The sequence below is a fragment of the Nasonia vitripennis genome, assembly GCF_009193385.2.
Source record: "Nasonia vitripennis strain AsymCx chromosome 3 unlocalized genomic scaffold, Nvit_psr_1.1 chr3_random0007, whole genome shotgun sequence".
Lineage (NCBI taxonomy): Eukaryota > Metazoa > Arthropoda > Insecta > Hymenoptera > Pteromalidae > Nasonia > Nasonia vitripennis.
Window position 1 is genome coordinate 546463 of NW_022279626.1, and position 16718 is coordinate 563180.

General features: G+C 39.6%; 1 protein-coding gene across 14 annotated transcripts in view; it reads left to right on the forward strand.

Annotated features, from left to right (window-relative positions):
- LOC100679502 (RNA polymerase II elongation factor Ell) overlaps positions 1 to 16718 on the forward strand; it is a 203485-nt gene that overhangs the window by 71617 nt on the left and 115150 nt on the right. For 2 of the 14 annotated variants that reach the window (XM_032601822.1, XM_031926034.2), the window contains exon 4: positions 8548 to 8549. The exons of the other annotated variants lie outside the window; for them this stretch is intronic. In XM_032601822.1, the coding sequence (XP_032457713.1) occupies positions 8548 to 8549 (2 nt within the window). The remainder of the gene's footprint in view (positions 1 to 8547; positions 8550 to 16718) is intronic. 14 annotated transcript variants of the gene reach the window in all.

Sequence of the window (16718 nt, forward strand, 5' to 3'; positions counted from 1 at the left end):
AAATCTACTATCATGTTAATCTACTTCTACTATTATATTAAAGTGCTAATGTCCCCGTGTGCCGTGAAGCCTTTCACATCTTTTTCCAATAACTTAATATCTAGGATATAATTTTGGGCCTTAAAATTTTTTGGCATCAAAATTTTTGGGCCTTTATAATTTCGGGTTATTTAAGTATTCCTGTGTGCCGTGAAGCCATTCATATCTTTTCTCAATAACTGACATATTTATATCTATTAATATAATTCTTATCTCATTTGAATTTTTTGAAGTCCTATTAACTGTGTTATAACATAGACTTAAGGGTAACAATTTCAGACCCGTCTCAACGATCGTCGAAGCGAACAGCGCCCCTCCACTGAAACCCATAAAGTCGCAGTCACAAGTTTGTAGCACAAAAAGTTCAAATGAAAAACTATATACAAGACCAAAGCTAATATAACAATACAAAGCAAAATAAAAATTGAAGATCTTCAATTTTCAAAGGCCAAAGCAGACTGAGCAATCAAAACAATTTCCCCGGCTATCTATACATATTGGTACGCATGCGCGGGCTGCATTGATAAATATCAGATATGTATATGAATATTATTGTGCAAAATTATTATGATTTTTCCGAACTGTCCACTTCTAAAGTTCAGGGCACACTAAGGAATCGAAACCACTTTCCCGGCTATTTATACATATTGGTAGGAATGCGCAGATTGCATTTGTGAATATCAGAAATATGTATAAATGTATATATATTTAACTTACACTGCCTTCCATAGTTTAGTCGGCTTTGATACTATGATTTTCTGCGTCAAATAATATATTAGTAAAATATTACACATAAACTTATAGGAATATTATCCTACAAAATGTTTATGATTTACTGATCATACTATATCGAAAGACTCGAGCAGACTGATCAATGAAACAACTTCCACGCATATATAATATGTGTGTGTGTCTATATATATATATATATATATATATATATATATATATATATATATATATGTGTGTGTGTGTGTGTGTGTGTGTGTGTGTGTGTGTGTGTGTGTGTGTACACATATTGTCACAAACACTAGAAAAATCTATAATATTATCCTATAAAATATTTGTACGCATGCGCGGACTGTTATTGTAAATATTGATAAAAAGTGTTTAGAGCATCAAATATCCTCAAAACTTAGAAAAGTGAGAAACACTGCGCGCTTATATAGATATACTGATAGCATAGAATTGAAACTTTTAGTAGTAGGTCAGATCCATTCTGAAACTTTACAGCTACTTTTTACGATAAAAAGGTACTTTTTTACTGTATTGAAGTTCTCGGAGTCCGGATCGAACATTCAGATTTTCACATTTTAAGGTTTAAAATACAAATAAGGTAGCCTTAACATATACATAGGGCTTTAAAAATATTTTTATTGAAAAATTTAGAAAATTTTACAAAAAAGTATCTGGGTAGTTTTAGTTGAAAATGTATCCCTTATGAGCTACAAATCATTGAAAATAGGCAAAAAATGTAAAAATTGCTTAAAATCCCAACTTTGACCAACTATAACTCGAAGCTACGTGAAGGAAACACGCTGAATTTTTTTTTGGGAATAAGGTACAACATGTAGAACATATATATATATATATATATATATATATATATATATATATATATATATATATATATATATATATATACAGTTTGGGCAAAAATTAAAAATTTTATTTTTGATTTCACGGGGAACCACCCCTATTCACATGGATAAATGGAGGTTATTTTAAGATTTGTCCAGATGAAAAGGATGCTGCGAATAATTATTTGTGTAGATATGCTGTTTTTTTTAAAGCCATATATTTGTGAATGTATATAAAATATTGTATATAAAATAACCAATGCTGTATGCATTCATGCTTATCACAAGCTGTAATAAGCAGATTTGGTCTAGATGAAAGGAAGGCTGCGATTAAATAATTGTGCAGATATGATATTTCTTTCAAAGCTATCTGCTTGTGAATATGAAATAGCGAAAATCGTTATGTGATCATTTTCTTTATATAAAGAGCACTTACATGAGTTTATCAGTAGGGGAAGATAAATTAATATTAAACAGTATAAATTTTGTTAAATAGACCGTAACTTATAATCCAATAGATGTTTTAAATAATAATAATAATAATCTTTATTGTTTGTTTCACTTTTCGTGTTTACAATCTTTGTACTATCATTTATTTACATATTGCTATGCTCCTACTCTATTCTATCCTAATGTGTCATGTGTGTCTCTGTAGATAGTGTTCCTGTTTGAATGTGTGTGAGTGTGTTTGATTTCTCCTGCTGCTTCTGCTTTCGTGTCTACGTGTGCGTGTGTGTATGCGTGTGTACAAGTCTGTAAGCGTGTGTGTGTGTGAGTGATTGTGAGTGTTTGTGTTTGTTTGTGAGTGCTTTACCTTTATGTGTATGTTGATAACATTAGTCAATCGTTCTTCTCTCTTCTTTCTCTTCTTTTCTTTTTCTTTTCTTTCTCTCCACCCTCGTCTGCTACTCTTCGTTTTCCTCATCTGACTCTCCTGACCTCCAGATCTTGTATCGTCCCTCATCTCTTCTTTCTATCCCTTTTCCTTTCTTAACTATTCTATCCTTCTTATCGTCCCACTTTTACATTTCTCCTTCAATTTCGGCTACCCACTCTTTTTTGTGCGTTACCTCGCCATCCTCATCTTCATCCTCTTCTCTTCTCCTTTTCTCTCTCATAATCAATGATCTGGCCCTTCTCTCATCCACTGATAGCCACTGTTAAAGCCATATTTTACCTCCTTCTTTGATTTCCGCTGTCCTCTCCCATATCGCTTCCATGTCCTGTTTCCTCTTAAAAATGATTTTCTTTGTGTCTTCGAATCTCGTATCTTCCATTTTCCACTCTACTCCTTCCATGGTATCGTCTAACCAGTCTTTTATAGAATCTTCTTCCGTCCAATTGTTTAGGTGTATTATTAAACCTCTTTCCCATACTTTGCACTTGCTGTCGCCTCTCCTATGACTGTAGCTGGCCGCGTCAGCCCTTCCCTCTCTCAAAATTATCTCTTTTCCTTTTTCATACCCTCTTCTCACTCTTCTCACCTCCTGCCTTTTCTTTATCGCATCCACTCTACTTTTCTTACCTTCACGGCCGTCCCTCATCTCATCTAACTCCTTCTGCAATTTTCTCATCTTCCCCTTTAAAATCTCCACATCCTCTCTCACACCCTGCATTTTGTTCTCCAGGGCTTCTCTCTCTCTCTCTCTCTCTCTCTCTCTCTCTCTCTCTCTCTCTCTCTCTTTCTCTCTCTCTTCACGCCTGACAACCCTAACTGATGTCGCTGAGATCTGGAGAGAGCTTGAGAACCTTGGAATCAGCACCTATAAAGCACCATCACCTTCTCGCTTCTCTACAGATGACCTCAACAAACACTTTAGTTCCATGTCAAATGATCAACTGGCTCTGCAGTTGAGGTTTTTCTGCGTACCCTCGAGGGTCTAGACTTCCCTGAGCATTTCAACTTCAAGGTTATTATAGAATCGGACGTTTTGGCTGCTGTGTCGCACTTCCACACCCAGGCCAGAGGCAACGATGGCATCCCACAGGTTGTAATTTCAAAGGCACTATCCGTACTCGCTCCTTTACTATGTCGGATTTTCAACCTGTCCTTAAGCGAGTCACGTTTCCCCTCTGCCTGGAAGATGTCGCTGGTGCGAGCACTGAACAAGGTCAGTTCACCAACAGCCCTGACTGACTACCGTCCAATTTCTCTCCTCTGTTTTTTATCAAAGGCGCTGGAGTAGCTGGTGCACAGTCAAGTCTCGGAATATCTTGAATCAAGACTACTCATTGACAACCTACAAACAGGCTTCCGCACCGGTCACAGCACACAGTCTGGCTTAATTAAGCTGACTGATGATGTCAGGCTTGGCATAAACAAAAAGAAAGTCACGCTTCTGTTTCTATTTGATTTCAGCAAGGCGTTTGATACGGTGTGTCACGTCAGGCTCCTGAGAAAGCTATCCTCTTTTGGCTTCTCCAAGCAGGTCATCCGCTGGCTTGCATCTTACCTTACGGGAAGAAAGCAGGCCGTTATTGGTGACAACGACGAGCTCTCCACCTTCCGGCCCCTGAACACCGGTGTCCCGCAGAGATCGGTTCTAGGTCCCCTGCTGTTCGCGTTGTACATCAATGACATTGGTTTTTGCCTGGATTCAGATGTGTCCCATCTAATCTATGCGGATGACTTGCAAATATACAGCCAATGCCACCTTGAGGAGCTCGATTCTCGTTCTGACAAGATGAAAGCTAATGCCGAAAGGATAATGGGCTGGTCTGCACAAAATCACCTTAAACTTAATGTCCTGAAAACTAAGGCAATTGTCCCCCTACTACATTAATGCTTTACCAACTGTTGCTAACACCTACATCAACATAGGGGGAGCCCGGGTCGACTATGAATCATCCGTGCGTAATCTGGGGTTGGTGCTTGACTCCAAACTAACGTGGAAAGAGTACGTTACACAACTATGCAAAAGTGCTCACTCATTAATATATAGGCTTTACTTTTTCAGGAAAAGTACCAATCTCAGGTTGCGTAAACATCTCGTGCAAGCACTCCTATTTCCAATCATCGACTACTGCTCATTGGTATACTGTGACTTGACCCAAGAACTTGACACAAAACTCCAGAGACTCGTAAACACGGGAATTCGATACATCTATGGTGTAAGGAGGTACGAGCACATCACCCCCTACAGGCGTGAACTGCAATGGCTTACAACTGCCGGACGTAGAAAGTTCTTTGCAGCCTGTTTTCTACGAAAACTGTTTAACACAACTGTGCCTTCCTACATCTTGGCCTTTTTTGACTTTCACGTCACGAACAGACCTGTGAGGGGGGAGGTGACGCCTCTGGACATCCCGACTTTCAAGACGGAGACGGTGAAAGGTTCATTCCATATAAACGCCTTATACCTCTGGAACTCGCTACCATCACGCCTTCGCAATACTACATCCATGTCACACTTCAAACAATTAGCTAAAGAATATTTTTATGCACTTGAAAACTCATAATCATCTCACAAACACTTACATTCCTCCACTCTATATATATCATTTCACATTCACTATATATATATATATGTATGTATATATATATATATATATATATATATATATATATATATATAGATTAGATTAAATAAGTTTTATTTATGTACATTGTGTTGTACAATTCAAAAATAACAGTATAAAGTAAAACCAGTTATAATTTGTGTGTGTGTGTGTGAGAGATTATATATATATATATAATCTCTCGCACACACACACAAATTATAACTGGTTTTACTTTATACTGTTATTTTTGAATTGTACAACACAATGTACATAAATAAAACTTATTTAATCTAATCTAATCTCTCTCTCTCTCTCTCTCTCTCTCTCTCTCTCTCTCGAACCTCGCCTTAATTTTCCAACCTTCCATCTCCTTTCTCAATTCCTTCATCTCTCTGTCTTTCTTCTTGTCTCCATACATCTTCTCCTTTTCACTTTTTTATATTCTCCTTTTTCTACTTGTCTTATCTTAGCTAACCTCTTTTCTATCTGTGGCCCACTACATGTTTTCTTTTCTGTGTTGTTTCGTTTCTAATTCCCCGCCCACGTTCCTATCTCCACTTGTGCCGTATTCTAGTCTGAGCCTGGTGCCTTTTGAATTTACCACTGTTCCTCCCATTCCGTTCGTATCCCCCTGCTCACTAAATGTCCCTGCGTCTATTTGGTTCTTTCAGTTTTTCCCTATTTGTTTTATCTTCTCCTCTTCTCTATTGCTACCATTACTATTCAATTGCGCTTTGTGTTCTTTCGTTTGCTCTTTTCTCTCTTTGCATCAGATTTTCTTTTATATTTCTTCACTTTTCTTCTTTTCTTTTCTTAGCCATATTATTCTATATAGCTTCGCCAGATTTTTTCTTTCCCCATTTAAAATATTTTTCCAGTTGTCCTGTCTGTTACCATTTTTTACATCTCGAGAATACGTGCTCAAAAGTTTCTTTTTCTTCTTTACATAACCTTTATATTTTTTCCTCCTCTTTCAGCCAGTATTTGTAACCTCTTGCTTCATTTCCCATTCTAAATCTTGCCGTTATCGCTAGCCCCTTTTTCCCTGTGTTACCTACTCTCCTCAGATATTCTAGTGTCTCTCCCTGTGTTTTTATTAATTCTTTTATATCTCTCGCTTGTCTGGACTCATTCATTTTGCTTTCCCAGCTCTGCCATTGTTTGTCATTCTCTGTTCCTTCCAGCTCCAACCAAACCTGCTCTCCTACTCTCATTTTCCTGTGGTATTCAGATAGTGCACATCCTCTTTTGTTTAGCTCCTCTTCTCTTTGCCCTCGCTTTTTTCTTTTTCTTCTCTTATTGTCCTCTTCTTTTTGTAGTAGTCTCCAGCATTCTCTCCAAAGCGAACCTTCTTTTGCCTTACTCAGTTTCGCCTCGTATTTTATTGCTCTTCTCCTTGTCCTTGTTTCTAGCTTGTATCTCTTAATCTCTAGGTGTAGTACGTGCTCCGGCGTCGTTCTGTCCAATTTCATTATACATTTCAAATATCTTCTGTGTATCTTCTCCAGTTTATCTTTCCCCTTCCATCCCCACACCTCAGCCCCGTATTCCATTACACTTTTCACCATTGTATCAAATAGCCTCATTCTTAATTCCCAGTTGTCTCTGAATAATTCTTCCCCTAGACTCCACATCGAACTCATTACCGTGCTTGCCTTTTCCTTTAATTTCTTAATTTGTGCTTATTCCTTCCCGTTTTCTTTTAACATATATCCTAAGTAATCAAAGTTTTTCACTACCTCTATCTCCTTCTCTTCCCGTAAAAAGCTTTCCTCCTTTTTTCTCCTTCCCCCATTTTTGAATACCATTATCTTCGACTTTTCTGTATTTAGTTCTAGACCTTTTCTCTCTATTATCCTTTTGAATGTCTTTAGCATTTGCTTTCGCCCTGTCGCGTTGTTCGCCACCATCACCATCATCCGCATATGAGATCGACCAGAATTTCTTTTTTCCTAATACTATCCCCCCTTCCTGTATTTTGCTTAGTTCCTTCTCTGTGTCCGCCAGTGCTACGTTAAATAGCGTCGGGCTTAATGGGTACCCTTGTCTCACTCGTTTATGTATTTCGAAACCTCCTATCTTTTCCTCTCCTATTCTGATTTCGCTCTTGGTCCCTTTGTACAATTCCTTTACCCTCTTCCTTATTCTGCCACCTATTCCTAGCTTTATCATCATTTCCCAGATCTCTCTCCTGTTTACTTTGTCGAAGGCTACTCTCGTGTCTGCGAAAAACGCGTATACCTTACCTCCTTTCTTCTCTAATTCCTTTTTTATTGCCTTGCTCAGAATAAATATAGCATCTGCTGTCCCTCTTCCTTTCCTGAAACCCATTTGTGTGTCGTCCAGTAATTCCCTTCCCTCTAACTCGTTTTCCAGCTTTTCTCTTATAATTTCTGCATATAGTTTATAACCCGTGTCCATAAGTATTATCCCTCTGTAGTTCTTTGCCTCCTCTTTCTCCCCTTTCTTGAAGAGCGGCGTAATCACTCCTGTTTTCCATTCATCTGGTATTTTCCCCCCTTTCCATATTTTATTTAGTATATTAGTTATCTCCCCTATTACCTTACTAGTTCTTCTCCGTGTATCCATACCTCATTTTGTTGTCCATCTGCTCCTGGTGCTTTTCCCTTTTTCATCTTGTCGATTGCCTTCCTCACCTCGTCTTCGGATATTCTTTCTTCGTTCTCCTCTCCATCTCCTTCTTCATCTTCTACTTGTTCCCAACTCGACCTCTGGCTCTTTTCCTAGTTGCCCTTTGAAGTGAGTTAGCCACTCTTCTTTCTGTATTTTGCTGCTGCATCTTGTCCTCTTTTTTCTTCTGCTTTTTACCACCACCCTGAATTTTCTCCCGGTTTTATCATCTTCTGCCTCTTTTATTATTTTCTCCATTTCTTCCTCCTTTTTTCTTTCTACTAATATTCCCACTCTCTTTTTGCTTTGATATACTCTTTCCTTCCCTTTCCCAAGTTAATCGCTTTGCCCAACTTCTTTATCTCTGGTTTCTTGAGTCCGCATTCTTCATCCCACCAGGTGTTTTTCTTTCTTTTCTTACCGCCTACCTTTCTCTTTCTGACTGCTTTTTCCAATTTTCTTTTCTATTCCAACCATTCTGGTTCCTTCTTGCCTTTGCCTAATTCTTCTCTGAACTGACCTATGGCTTTTTCATTCCATATTGCTCTTTCTACGATTCTATCTTTCTCTTCTTCTGTTTTCCGGGGTAATTTTCCCAACTCTATCTCTATTGCGTTGTGATCCGATTCTAGCCTATAAACGATGTAATTTTTACCCCTCTTTTTCCTTCCTCATTTATTATCACATAATCTATCACTGAGCATCCTGCTCCTCCTATGTATGTGTATTCTCCCGTTTCGTCTCCTTCGGTATTGCCATTTAATATACTGAGTCCAATCTCTCTTGTTTTTTCTAGAAGTTCTTCCCCTTCTCTGCTTTTTCTTTTCATCTTTCGATTCCCTGTTCTCTTCGTTACCTTCTTCGTCGAGTCCGCCTTCTTCCTGACCCGTTCTTGCATTAATATCTCCACACTAAATCAATTTCTCGCCCCTGGCGTTTTCCGTCCTCCCCTCTATCTCTTTAAAGTTTTCTTGTTTTTCCTCTCTCATGTATGTGGTACCTATCCACCATATATCTCTTTTCCCTAATATTCTCGCCCCTAGAAATTCGTTTGTCTTTTCTTCCATCCACTCTACTCACTCTATTTTTGTTCCCTGTTTTACCGCCATCACTATTCCCCCTTTCACTCTACCTCTTTCTCCCCCTTTCTTCGCATTTCTGACTCTGACTTCATAATCCCCTAGTTTCTTATCCCAGTATTTTCCTTCTTTATCTTCCAGCTACGTTTCGTGCAGATAGATTACATCAAACCCTTTTATATATCCCCAGGTCCTCTCATCTATACCTTTTATTCCCGCTACATTCCAACTAATTATTCTTATGTTCCCTTCCTCCTCGCTTTTCTTGCTCTCCTGTCCTTTTCTTTCTCCGAAAAAATTCCTGCTCTCTTTCCTTCCATAAATCTCTCTACCCCATTTATCCACAGTTTGTTATATCCTATTTTGACCTCTTTTCCTTCTTTTCTTTCCTTTACCGCGTAGTCTCTCAGTTTTTCTTTATTTCTTCTCTTTCCAGGTTAGATCGTTGTGTATGAATATATCAGACCCTTATAACCTAGCCTTCTCTCTCATGATAACGCCTTTTTCTTCCCAGTTTCTACATTCCGCCCCTATTCTTCGGATCTTCCCGTTCAGTGACCACGTTTTCCTCAACGTAACCTCTACTTCGAGTTTTTTCTTTATCCAGTCTTCTACCATTTTTCTTCTTTCCACCCTGCTATTATAATATTATTCTTTTTCCTATCCCTCTCTCCTTCCTCGATCCTCCATTCCATTTCTTCCATCTGCTTTCTGTCCCTCTCCTTTCCCGTTCCCTTTCCCTTATCCTCTCTCTCCCCTGACTGATTCTCTCTGCCACTGCCCTTGTCTCTCTCTTCCCCTTTTTCCAGACTTTCTATCTTCCCTAATATCTCTTCGATTTCCTCTTTCCTCTCTTTTCTTTCGCGTTCTAATCTCACTTCCCATTCTTTCTTCTCCATCTCTCTTGTTTCGTCCTCCCTTTCTCTCGCCTCCTTGCATTCTCTTCTGATTCTTTTCCTTTCTTTTCCTTCTTCTTTCAGTCTTCCTTCTATACTTTTTAGCCCTTCCTATATTTTTCTGTTCATTTTTTCCTCTAGTCCAATATATTTCTGCTCCCAGTTCTCAATCATCTTTTCCCTTTCTACCTTTTCCTTATCCATTTTCATACTCATCTCCTCCACCTTTTGTAGGATTAAATCCATAGTGCACTTTCACGACCCGATTGTCTCTTCATCCATTTTCTCTTTCTCATTTGGTGATCTTTGCACATTCCCTCCTTTTGCAAATGCGTTTCTTTCTTCTGTCTCTTCTCCAGTTCTTTCCTTCTTATTTTTCTCGACGTGTTCTTCTGGACTTCTCTCTTTTCTTTTGAGCCCTGTGTCTTCTTTACCTTTTAAGCTGTCCTCTAATTTTCTCTGCTTCAGTGCATTCCCTATTCATCCTCCCCCTCTTCCTCCTCCCCTTTTCCCTCCTCTCGTTGAACCTGCACTTTTTGAATTTTCCGCCTCTTCTATCGATTTCACTATACTCGGCTGTGGCGCTCTAAATCCCTGTCCCTCTATTCCTGTTCCGTAATCCGTTCCGCCGGTTATTTCCTGATCCTCGGTGTTCGACAGGTTCATCATTCCTTTCCCGCTCTCTCTATCTCTATCTCTCTCACTCTTCTTCCTAACCTCTCAACTTTGACTCCTTCTTTCTCACACCTCTATCTCACTACTCCGACCCGTTTTTTCACCGATTTTTTGTACCCTTCTCAGATGGGCCGTTTCTCTTCCTCCTTCCACCTACTCCCTCTCTCCTACCCCTCTAGTACCCACTCTACAGCTTCTCAAATGCACACACCACTCTACACACTTCCTCTCACTATACGCTCCAATATGGCACTCTAGATGTTTTAAATAAACATTACAATAAATTATATACTTTAATTAATGTATTATATAGGTTTACTATAATATTTAAATAATGTTATACAAATTTATAGTTTTATATATATATATATATATATATATATATATATATATATATATATATATAAATCCCCACAAGCCGTGCGAGCTCACACCCCAAGCTGATGTGAATTTTTAATATTTTAACGTTTTCATCATTTATCTACAGTCATCCCTATTGAAAAATCTTAAATGAGATCTGTACTATTAGGTATACTGCTCTATTAGGTTTACTTCTAAATACTCTTATGAAGTTAGTTATAATTGGAAATTATTTTTTAAATAGTAAAACTTGTAACGCAGCTCGATTTTTGGGGAAAACTCGGCAATATTCAACCGGATCACAATCTCTTGGAGCGGCGGAGAACTCTCTCAACGCCTGTGATTTACCCGCGTTGCAACGCAGCTCGGTGCGAGAGTTGCTTCGCGAACGTCGTGTTCGCACGTGTGCTATCACTCCGCACTCTCCTGTGCGGAGTCGTCTTCAGTTTTGCGTTGCAACCCCCGCGGAGGTGGCGGTATTCGCGATGAGGGAGTAGGGAACGGGAGAGAACAACTCGGAAAAATGAAGCTAGTTCCGATTAAAATAAAATAAAATCATATATTGTGCGGCCAATATTGTCTCTATACAAATGTGCGTGGAGTCACATCAATGTCGACCCAGCGTGGAGAGTATCTCGCGAAGCGTACGCGCGTGAAAGAAAAGGCTGCTACTGCCGACGCGATACAGATAAAAGGGCTCAGCCCTACTTACTCACTGTCGCCGTTCTCGGTAGGCGAGCACCACACACTCCGCGCCGGTGGTGTTGCTGGCTCACTTGCAGGAGCCGACGCACAGTGTACGGAACAGCTAAAAAAGTGATCAAAAGTCTTGATTCACTCAAAATTACAGCTAAAATGACTCTATAAGGATTCATTTTGTTCGCTGTGTAATAGGGAACCAAAAAAGTGTATTGCCGTAATATCTGACAATATGTATACAGGGTGAGTCATTTTAATCTTTAATCTCAATTATCTCGTTGGCAAAGCATGCCAGCGAAAAAAGTTTCGGGTAAAAGTTTTAGGATTTTTCCCTGGCTATCTGATGATGACCTTGACAATGTCATTGAGCATGACCTTCAAGATCATTTGAAGGTCAAGTCGATTTTTTCAAATAGAAACCCCTACTTTTGGCACCAGAAATGGAAAGAGCGGGAAATTTTACGTTCGAACATGTGATTTTGGAAACAAATCATCTTTTGTGCGGAAATTACCTTTGACATCAGCCGAACCCAGGATGCACCATCGAGGAGGTTGTCAAAAGGATTTAGATCCCATTTTTTGTTTTATTTTTTTTATTTGTTTTTTTTTTGTTTTTTCCCTTTTTGTTATTTTTTTGGTATTTTTATGGAATGTTAACTGGAGTTAACCATTGATTAATTGTTCGAAATTAACGCCGTTTTGTTGGATGCAAAGATCAAGTCGAGCTCTGAATTGTCTTATGGTTCTAAGTAGAACATCTCGAGGGATTGCTGCACAAGCTGTACGAATGCGTTCGATCATATTATCTCGCGTTGTTGGCCGTTGAGCATAAACAACATTCTTAAGATATCCCCATAAGTAAAAATCGGGAGGGGTTAAATCAGGTGAACGAGGGGGCCAGGCAACTGGGCCACCTCGCCCAATCCACCTGCCATTGTAGCGGGTGTTTAAATAATCACGAACAATGCGTGCATAATGTGGTGGTGCTCCATCTAATTGGAGCCACATTCTTAGCCTTGTGGCTAGGTCTACATTTTCTAGTAATTCAGGTAAAATGTCTCGAAGTAATCTCAAAAAGTTTACCCCATTCACGTTCTCTTCAAAGAAATAAGGACCAATCAAATAGCCATTGATGATTCCACACCAGACCATAACACTCCAGCGGTGTTGATTGTCTATGGGCCTGAACCAATGAGGATTTTCATCTGACCAATAATGGCAATTATGTCTATTCAATTCTCCAGTGTTTCTGAATGTTGATTCATCTGAAAAAAGAACGTGCCTGAAAAAGTCTTGATCTTGTTGAATCATTCGTATTGCCCATCGACAAAAACGTACTCGCAAAATCATATCATTTGGAGTTAACTGTTGTGTTAATGTTATGTGATAAGGATGATATCTTCTCGCTCTCAATATTCGGGATGCTTTTGATTGAGGTATACCTATTTCTCTTTCTATTTGTCGAGTACTAATGTGAGGATCAAGATGAAAAAGCTCCATTTCGAGCTCTCTGAGTTAAGGTTTGAATAGTAACATTACTTGGGTGTCTCCTATTGGGATAGCGTTCAGCATAAAGTCTGGCAGCTGCTGCATAATTATTTCGACTTTCTCCCAAAATCATGATCATATCAACGATTTCGTTGGGACCATAATCAGCCATGATCAAAATCAAAATAATTTGTTACAGACCAGTAAACAGGGAAACAGATTTTTTTCAATAATAATTATCGATTTACAAGAAGTAAAAAACACGATTAAGCTTTTCTGCACTAATTTGCTATTACATAACTGTTAAGAATAGTTCACTCTCAAAAATTGACACTAATACAAAATAATGGAATGACTTAACTACATCAAGAATTTTGAAAATTGACACTAATACAAAATAATGGAATGACTTTGAAAATTTTTGAAAATATTGAAAATTTTTTCATTTTTGAACGCATGTCACTTTCTTTTCATTTATGGGGCTAAAAGTAGGGGTTTCCATTTCAAAAAATCAAATTGACCTTGAAATGCCCTTGAAGATCCTGTTTAACGACAGGGTCAAGATGACCATTCGTCAGCCGGGGAGAAAACTGAAACCTTTTGTCGGTAACATTTTCTCCTTGAATGCATTCGAGTTCAGCTAACCAGTTGTACTGTTATCGGCATGACCAATGACCTTGACCATTGAATTCAAGGTCAAGGCAAGGTCATATTCAAACGTAAAATTTCCCGCTCTTTCCATTTCTGGTGCCAAAAGTAGGGGTTTCTATTTGAAAAAATCGACTTGACCTTCAAATGACCTTGAAGGTCACGCTCAATGACATTGTCAAGGTCATCATCAGATAGCCAGGGAAAAATCCTAAAACTTGTATCCGAAACTTTTTTCGCTGGCATGCTTTGCCAACGAGATAATTGAGATTAAAGATTAAAATGACTCACCCTGTATAAGCAAATCCGAGCGAATAAAATTTAAATTTTAGGGCAACCTACCAGACCAACTTGTGTCTTAACACGATCAAAGTATTAGAAGAAAGCTTGAATTTGAGAGCTGGTGAGTTAAAGGTGGTTGCTTAGGTAAAAAGTTGTCTAGGCTTAAAAATTCAGCTATTATGCTGTACATCTGTAAAAAGATGGATTATTGTAGAGGAGTATAAAGCTTAATTGTAGGTTAGGGTTGCGCAAGGTCGGGAGCACCGGCATAGACAGCGCGGGCACGATGCACGCTGCGAAGTGCGAATGCACAATTAATTCTAAAAGAAAATATGTATATTGAATAGTCTTACTTGTAAGCTTGTAAAACTGCAACATCAAGTTGCGAATTATTGATGTGTTGAGTTCTAAACTCGGACTCCGGAGTCAACGACTTGTTGCTGGAATGCACTCGCCGCTCGATCCGGGAGTTTCGGCCTTCGGAACACGGGCTTGAAATTTCCTGCGGCAGTGCGGCGTGCTTTACCACTCGTCAACGTGCGCCGAGGCGTGCGATCTTCTCTGCAATATTTCTCGCTGTCACTCAGAATTCTTCTCTTCTCAACGATAAGTACTTGATCATTTTTACCGTTTACGTGTGTCCTCAGTCCTGGTCGCTTGAAATCTGAGAAAGTGCGAGAGCGAACCGCGAGCTCGTCCGAGTCGTCCGACTGCGACTTGTTGTGAGACGCGAGCGTCGTGAGCGCGAGGCGCGAGGCCGCGTCGCCGCGAGCTAACTATGTGCTATTCTGCGAATTCACAGTTTCGTATACATTCTAAATCAACCGTCGTCAAAGTGGTCAAAGTGATACCTATATATATACCGCTTCGCACGCAGCGCCGAGCGGCCGAGCGCCCTTCTAACGAACTTCTAAAGCGCGCGTGTATTTGGATCAGATAACCTATGTATTAATCCTAGCTTCTTAAAATTTATTATTTATTCTTTCTGCGCTTGGAGTAATATGGTTTAACATATATTTTAAGATTTTTGTATCGACAAACCGATATTGCCTTGGCTGTATCGATAAACCGATGTATCACTACGCAAAATATCGATACAAAATATCGATATTGACCATCCGATATATCGATATTCATTTGTATCGATACAGTATCGCCCATCCCTACTAACATAGCGTCCGCTTATATTGGGGCACCGTATAATACAATTGGTGTAGTTACACTGGCTAGGAGTAACCTTGAACTCTACCTCGCTAGCGATTTTTGTCACCTCTTCTTTTTGCTTTGCTACGACTACTGCAATGTCATCTGCAAATCCTACAACTATTGCCCCTTTGAGTAGCTCTAGCCTAAGTACTCAATCGTCCATGATGTTTCATAATAATGGGCCAAGCACTGACCCTTGTGAGACCCCTTCAGTTACTTTATAGGTTTTCATGCCGTTCTCTGTGTCATACAAAATGTCTTTTAGGTGGTCAGGCATAATCCTTCTTATATATGCGGGTACTTTTTTCGGTAGTGTCTCGTGTATCTTGCCCCAGCTGGCTGAGTTAAACGCATTTTTAACATCCAGTGTAACAATAGCACAGTACTTCTTGGCTCCTCCTTTCCATCTCTTCCCTTCTATTGCAGTTCTAGCGGTGTCGACCACTAAGCTTACGGCATCAAGAGTGGAGCGTTTATTTCTGAAGCCGTATTGATATTCTGCTAGTTCGCCTGGTTCCTTAATGACTTGGTCCATTCTAACGCCGATTATGCGCTCTAAAATCTTGCCCAGAGTGTCCAGCATGCAGAGTGGTATGTATAAGGCAGCTTCTCCAGGTGGCTTATCTCCTTTTGGTAGTAGTACCAGGCGTTGCTTCTTCCAGTTCATAGGAAACGTCCCTTTTTCGAGACATGCATTGTATAGGTCCACAGACATCGGGGCGTGCCAGTATAGCTTCTTTCAATGCAATATTGGGTATGCCATTTAGGCCTGAAGCCTTCTTGTTCCCATTTTTTTTTGCATGCAGCCAGTAATTCCTTTTTGGTGATTGTTGAAAAGATTTCGTCATTTGCCTCCACTTCGGGGATAGCTGTTACTTTAACTTAAAGGGGAAACAGCGTATTCACAATACGGTCCAGCATATCCGGGTATTAGGCAGGGGAATATAACCTCCCTTCATTTTCTTCATTACTACTTGGTATGCTTTTTTCTTGAGTATTCGTTTAGCATCCTTCATTTCTTTATTTCGGGCGTCTACTTCTTGACTTCTACGAGTCTGTAGTATTTCTTTCTGGCCTGCTGTTCCCGTCTACTGGTTTGATGACACTCGCTGCGGACAGCGTTAATTTCTTTATCCCACTAGTATACTTCGGTCGTCTATTATTTGGAGCCCTCCTCGGCATCGTTACGTCGCAGGTTCGGGTAATATTTTCTATTACCTGCTCGACCTTATCATTCACAGAGCCAAAGAGCTGTAATTCTTGTAGAGCCAGCAGAAATGTCTCCTTATCATAATCCTTCATTTTCCAACCGAAAAACGAAATAAAATGTAAAATTCCTATCTCCATTATTAACGCTTGGTGGTCACTATTTGTGTAATGATCGCTCACCGTCTACGATCTAACTAAGCTAATCAGGCAGCTGCTAACAAACGTAAGGTCTATGATGGACCCTGCGTCTTCTCTTTGAAATGCGTAAGAACATCTCTGGTTAACTAAGACCAAGTCTAGGAGGGCGAATGCTTTCAATAGCGCTTGTCCTCTTTCGTTCGTCCTTTGGCTGCCCCACTCTACTGCCAGGGCGTTGAAATCGCCTGCTATCAGTACCGGTTTTCTTTTCACAGCATCCTGTACTT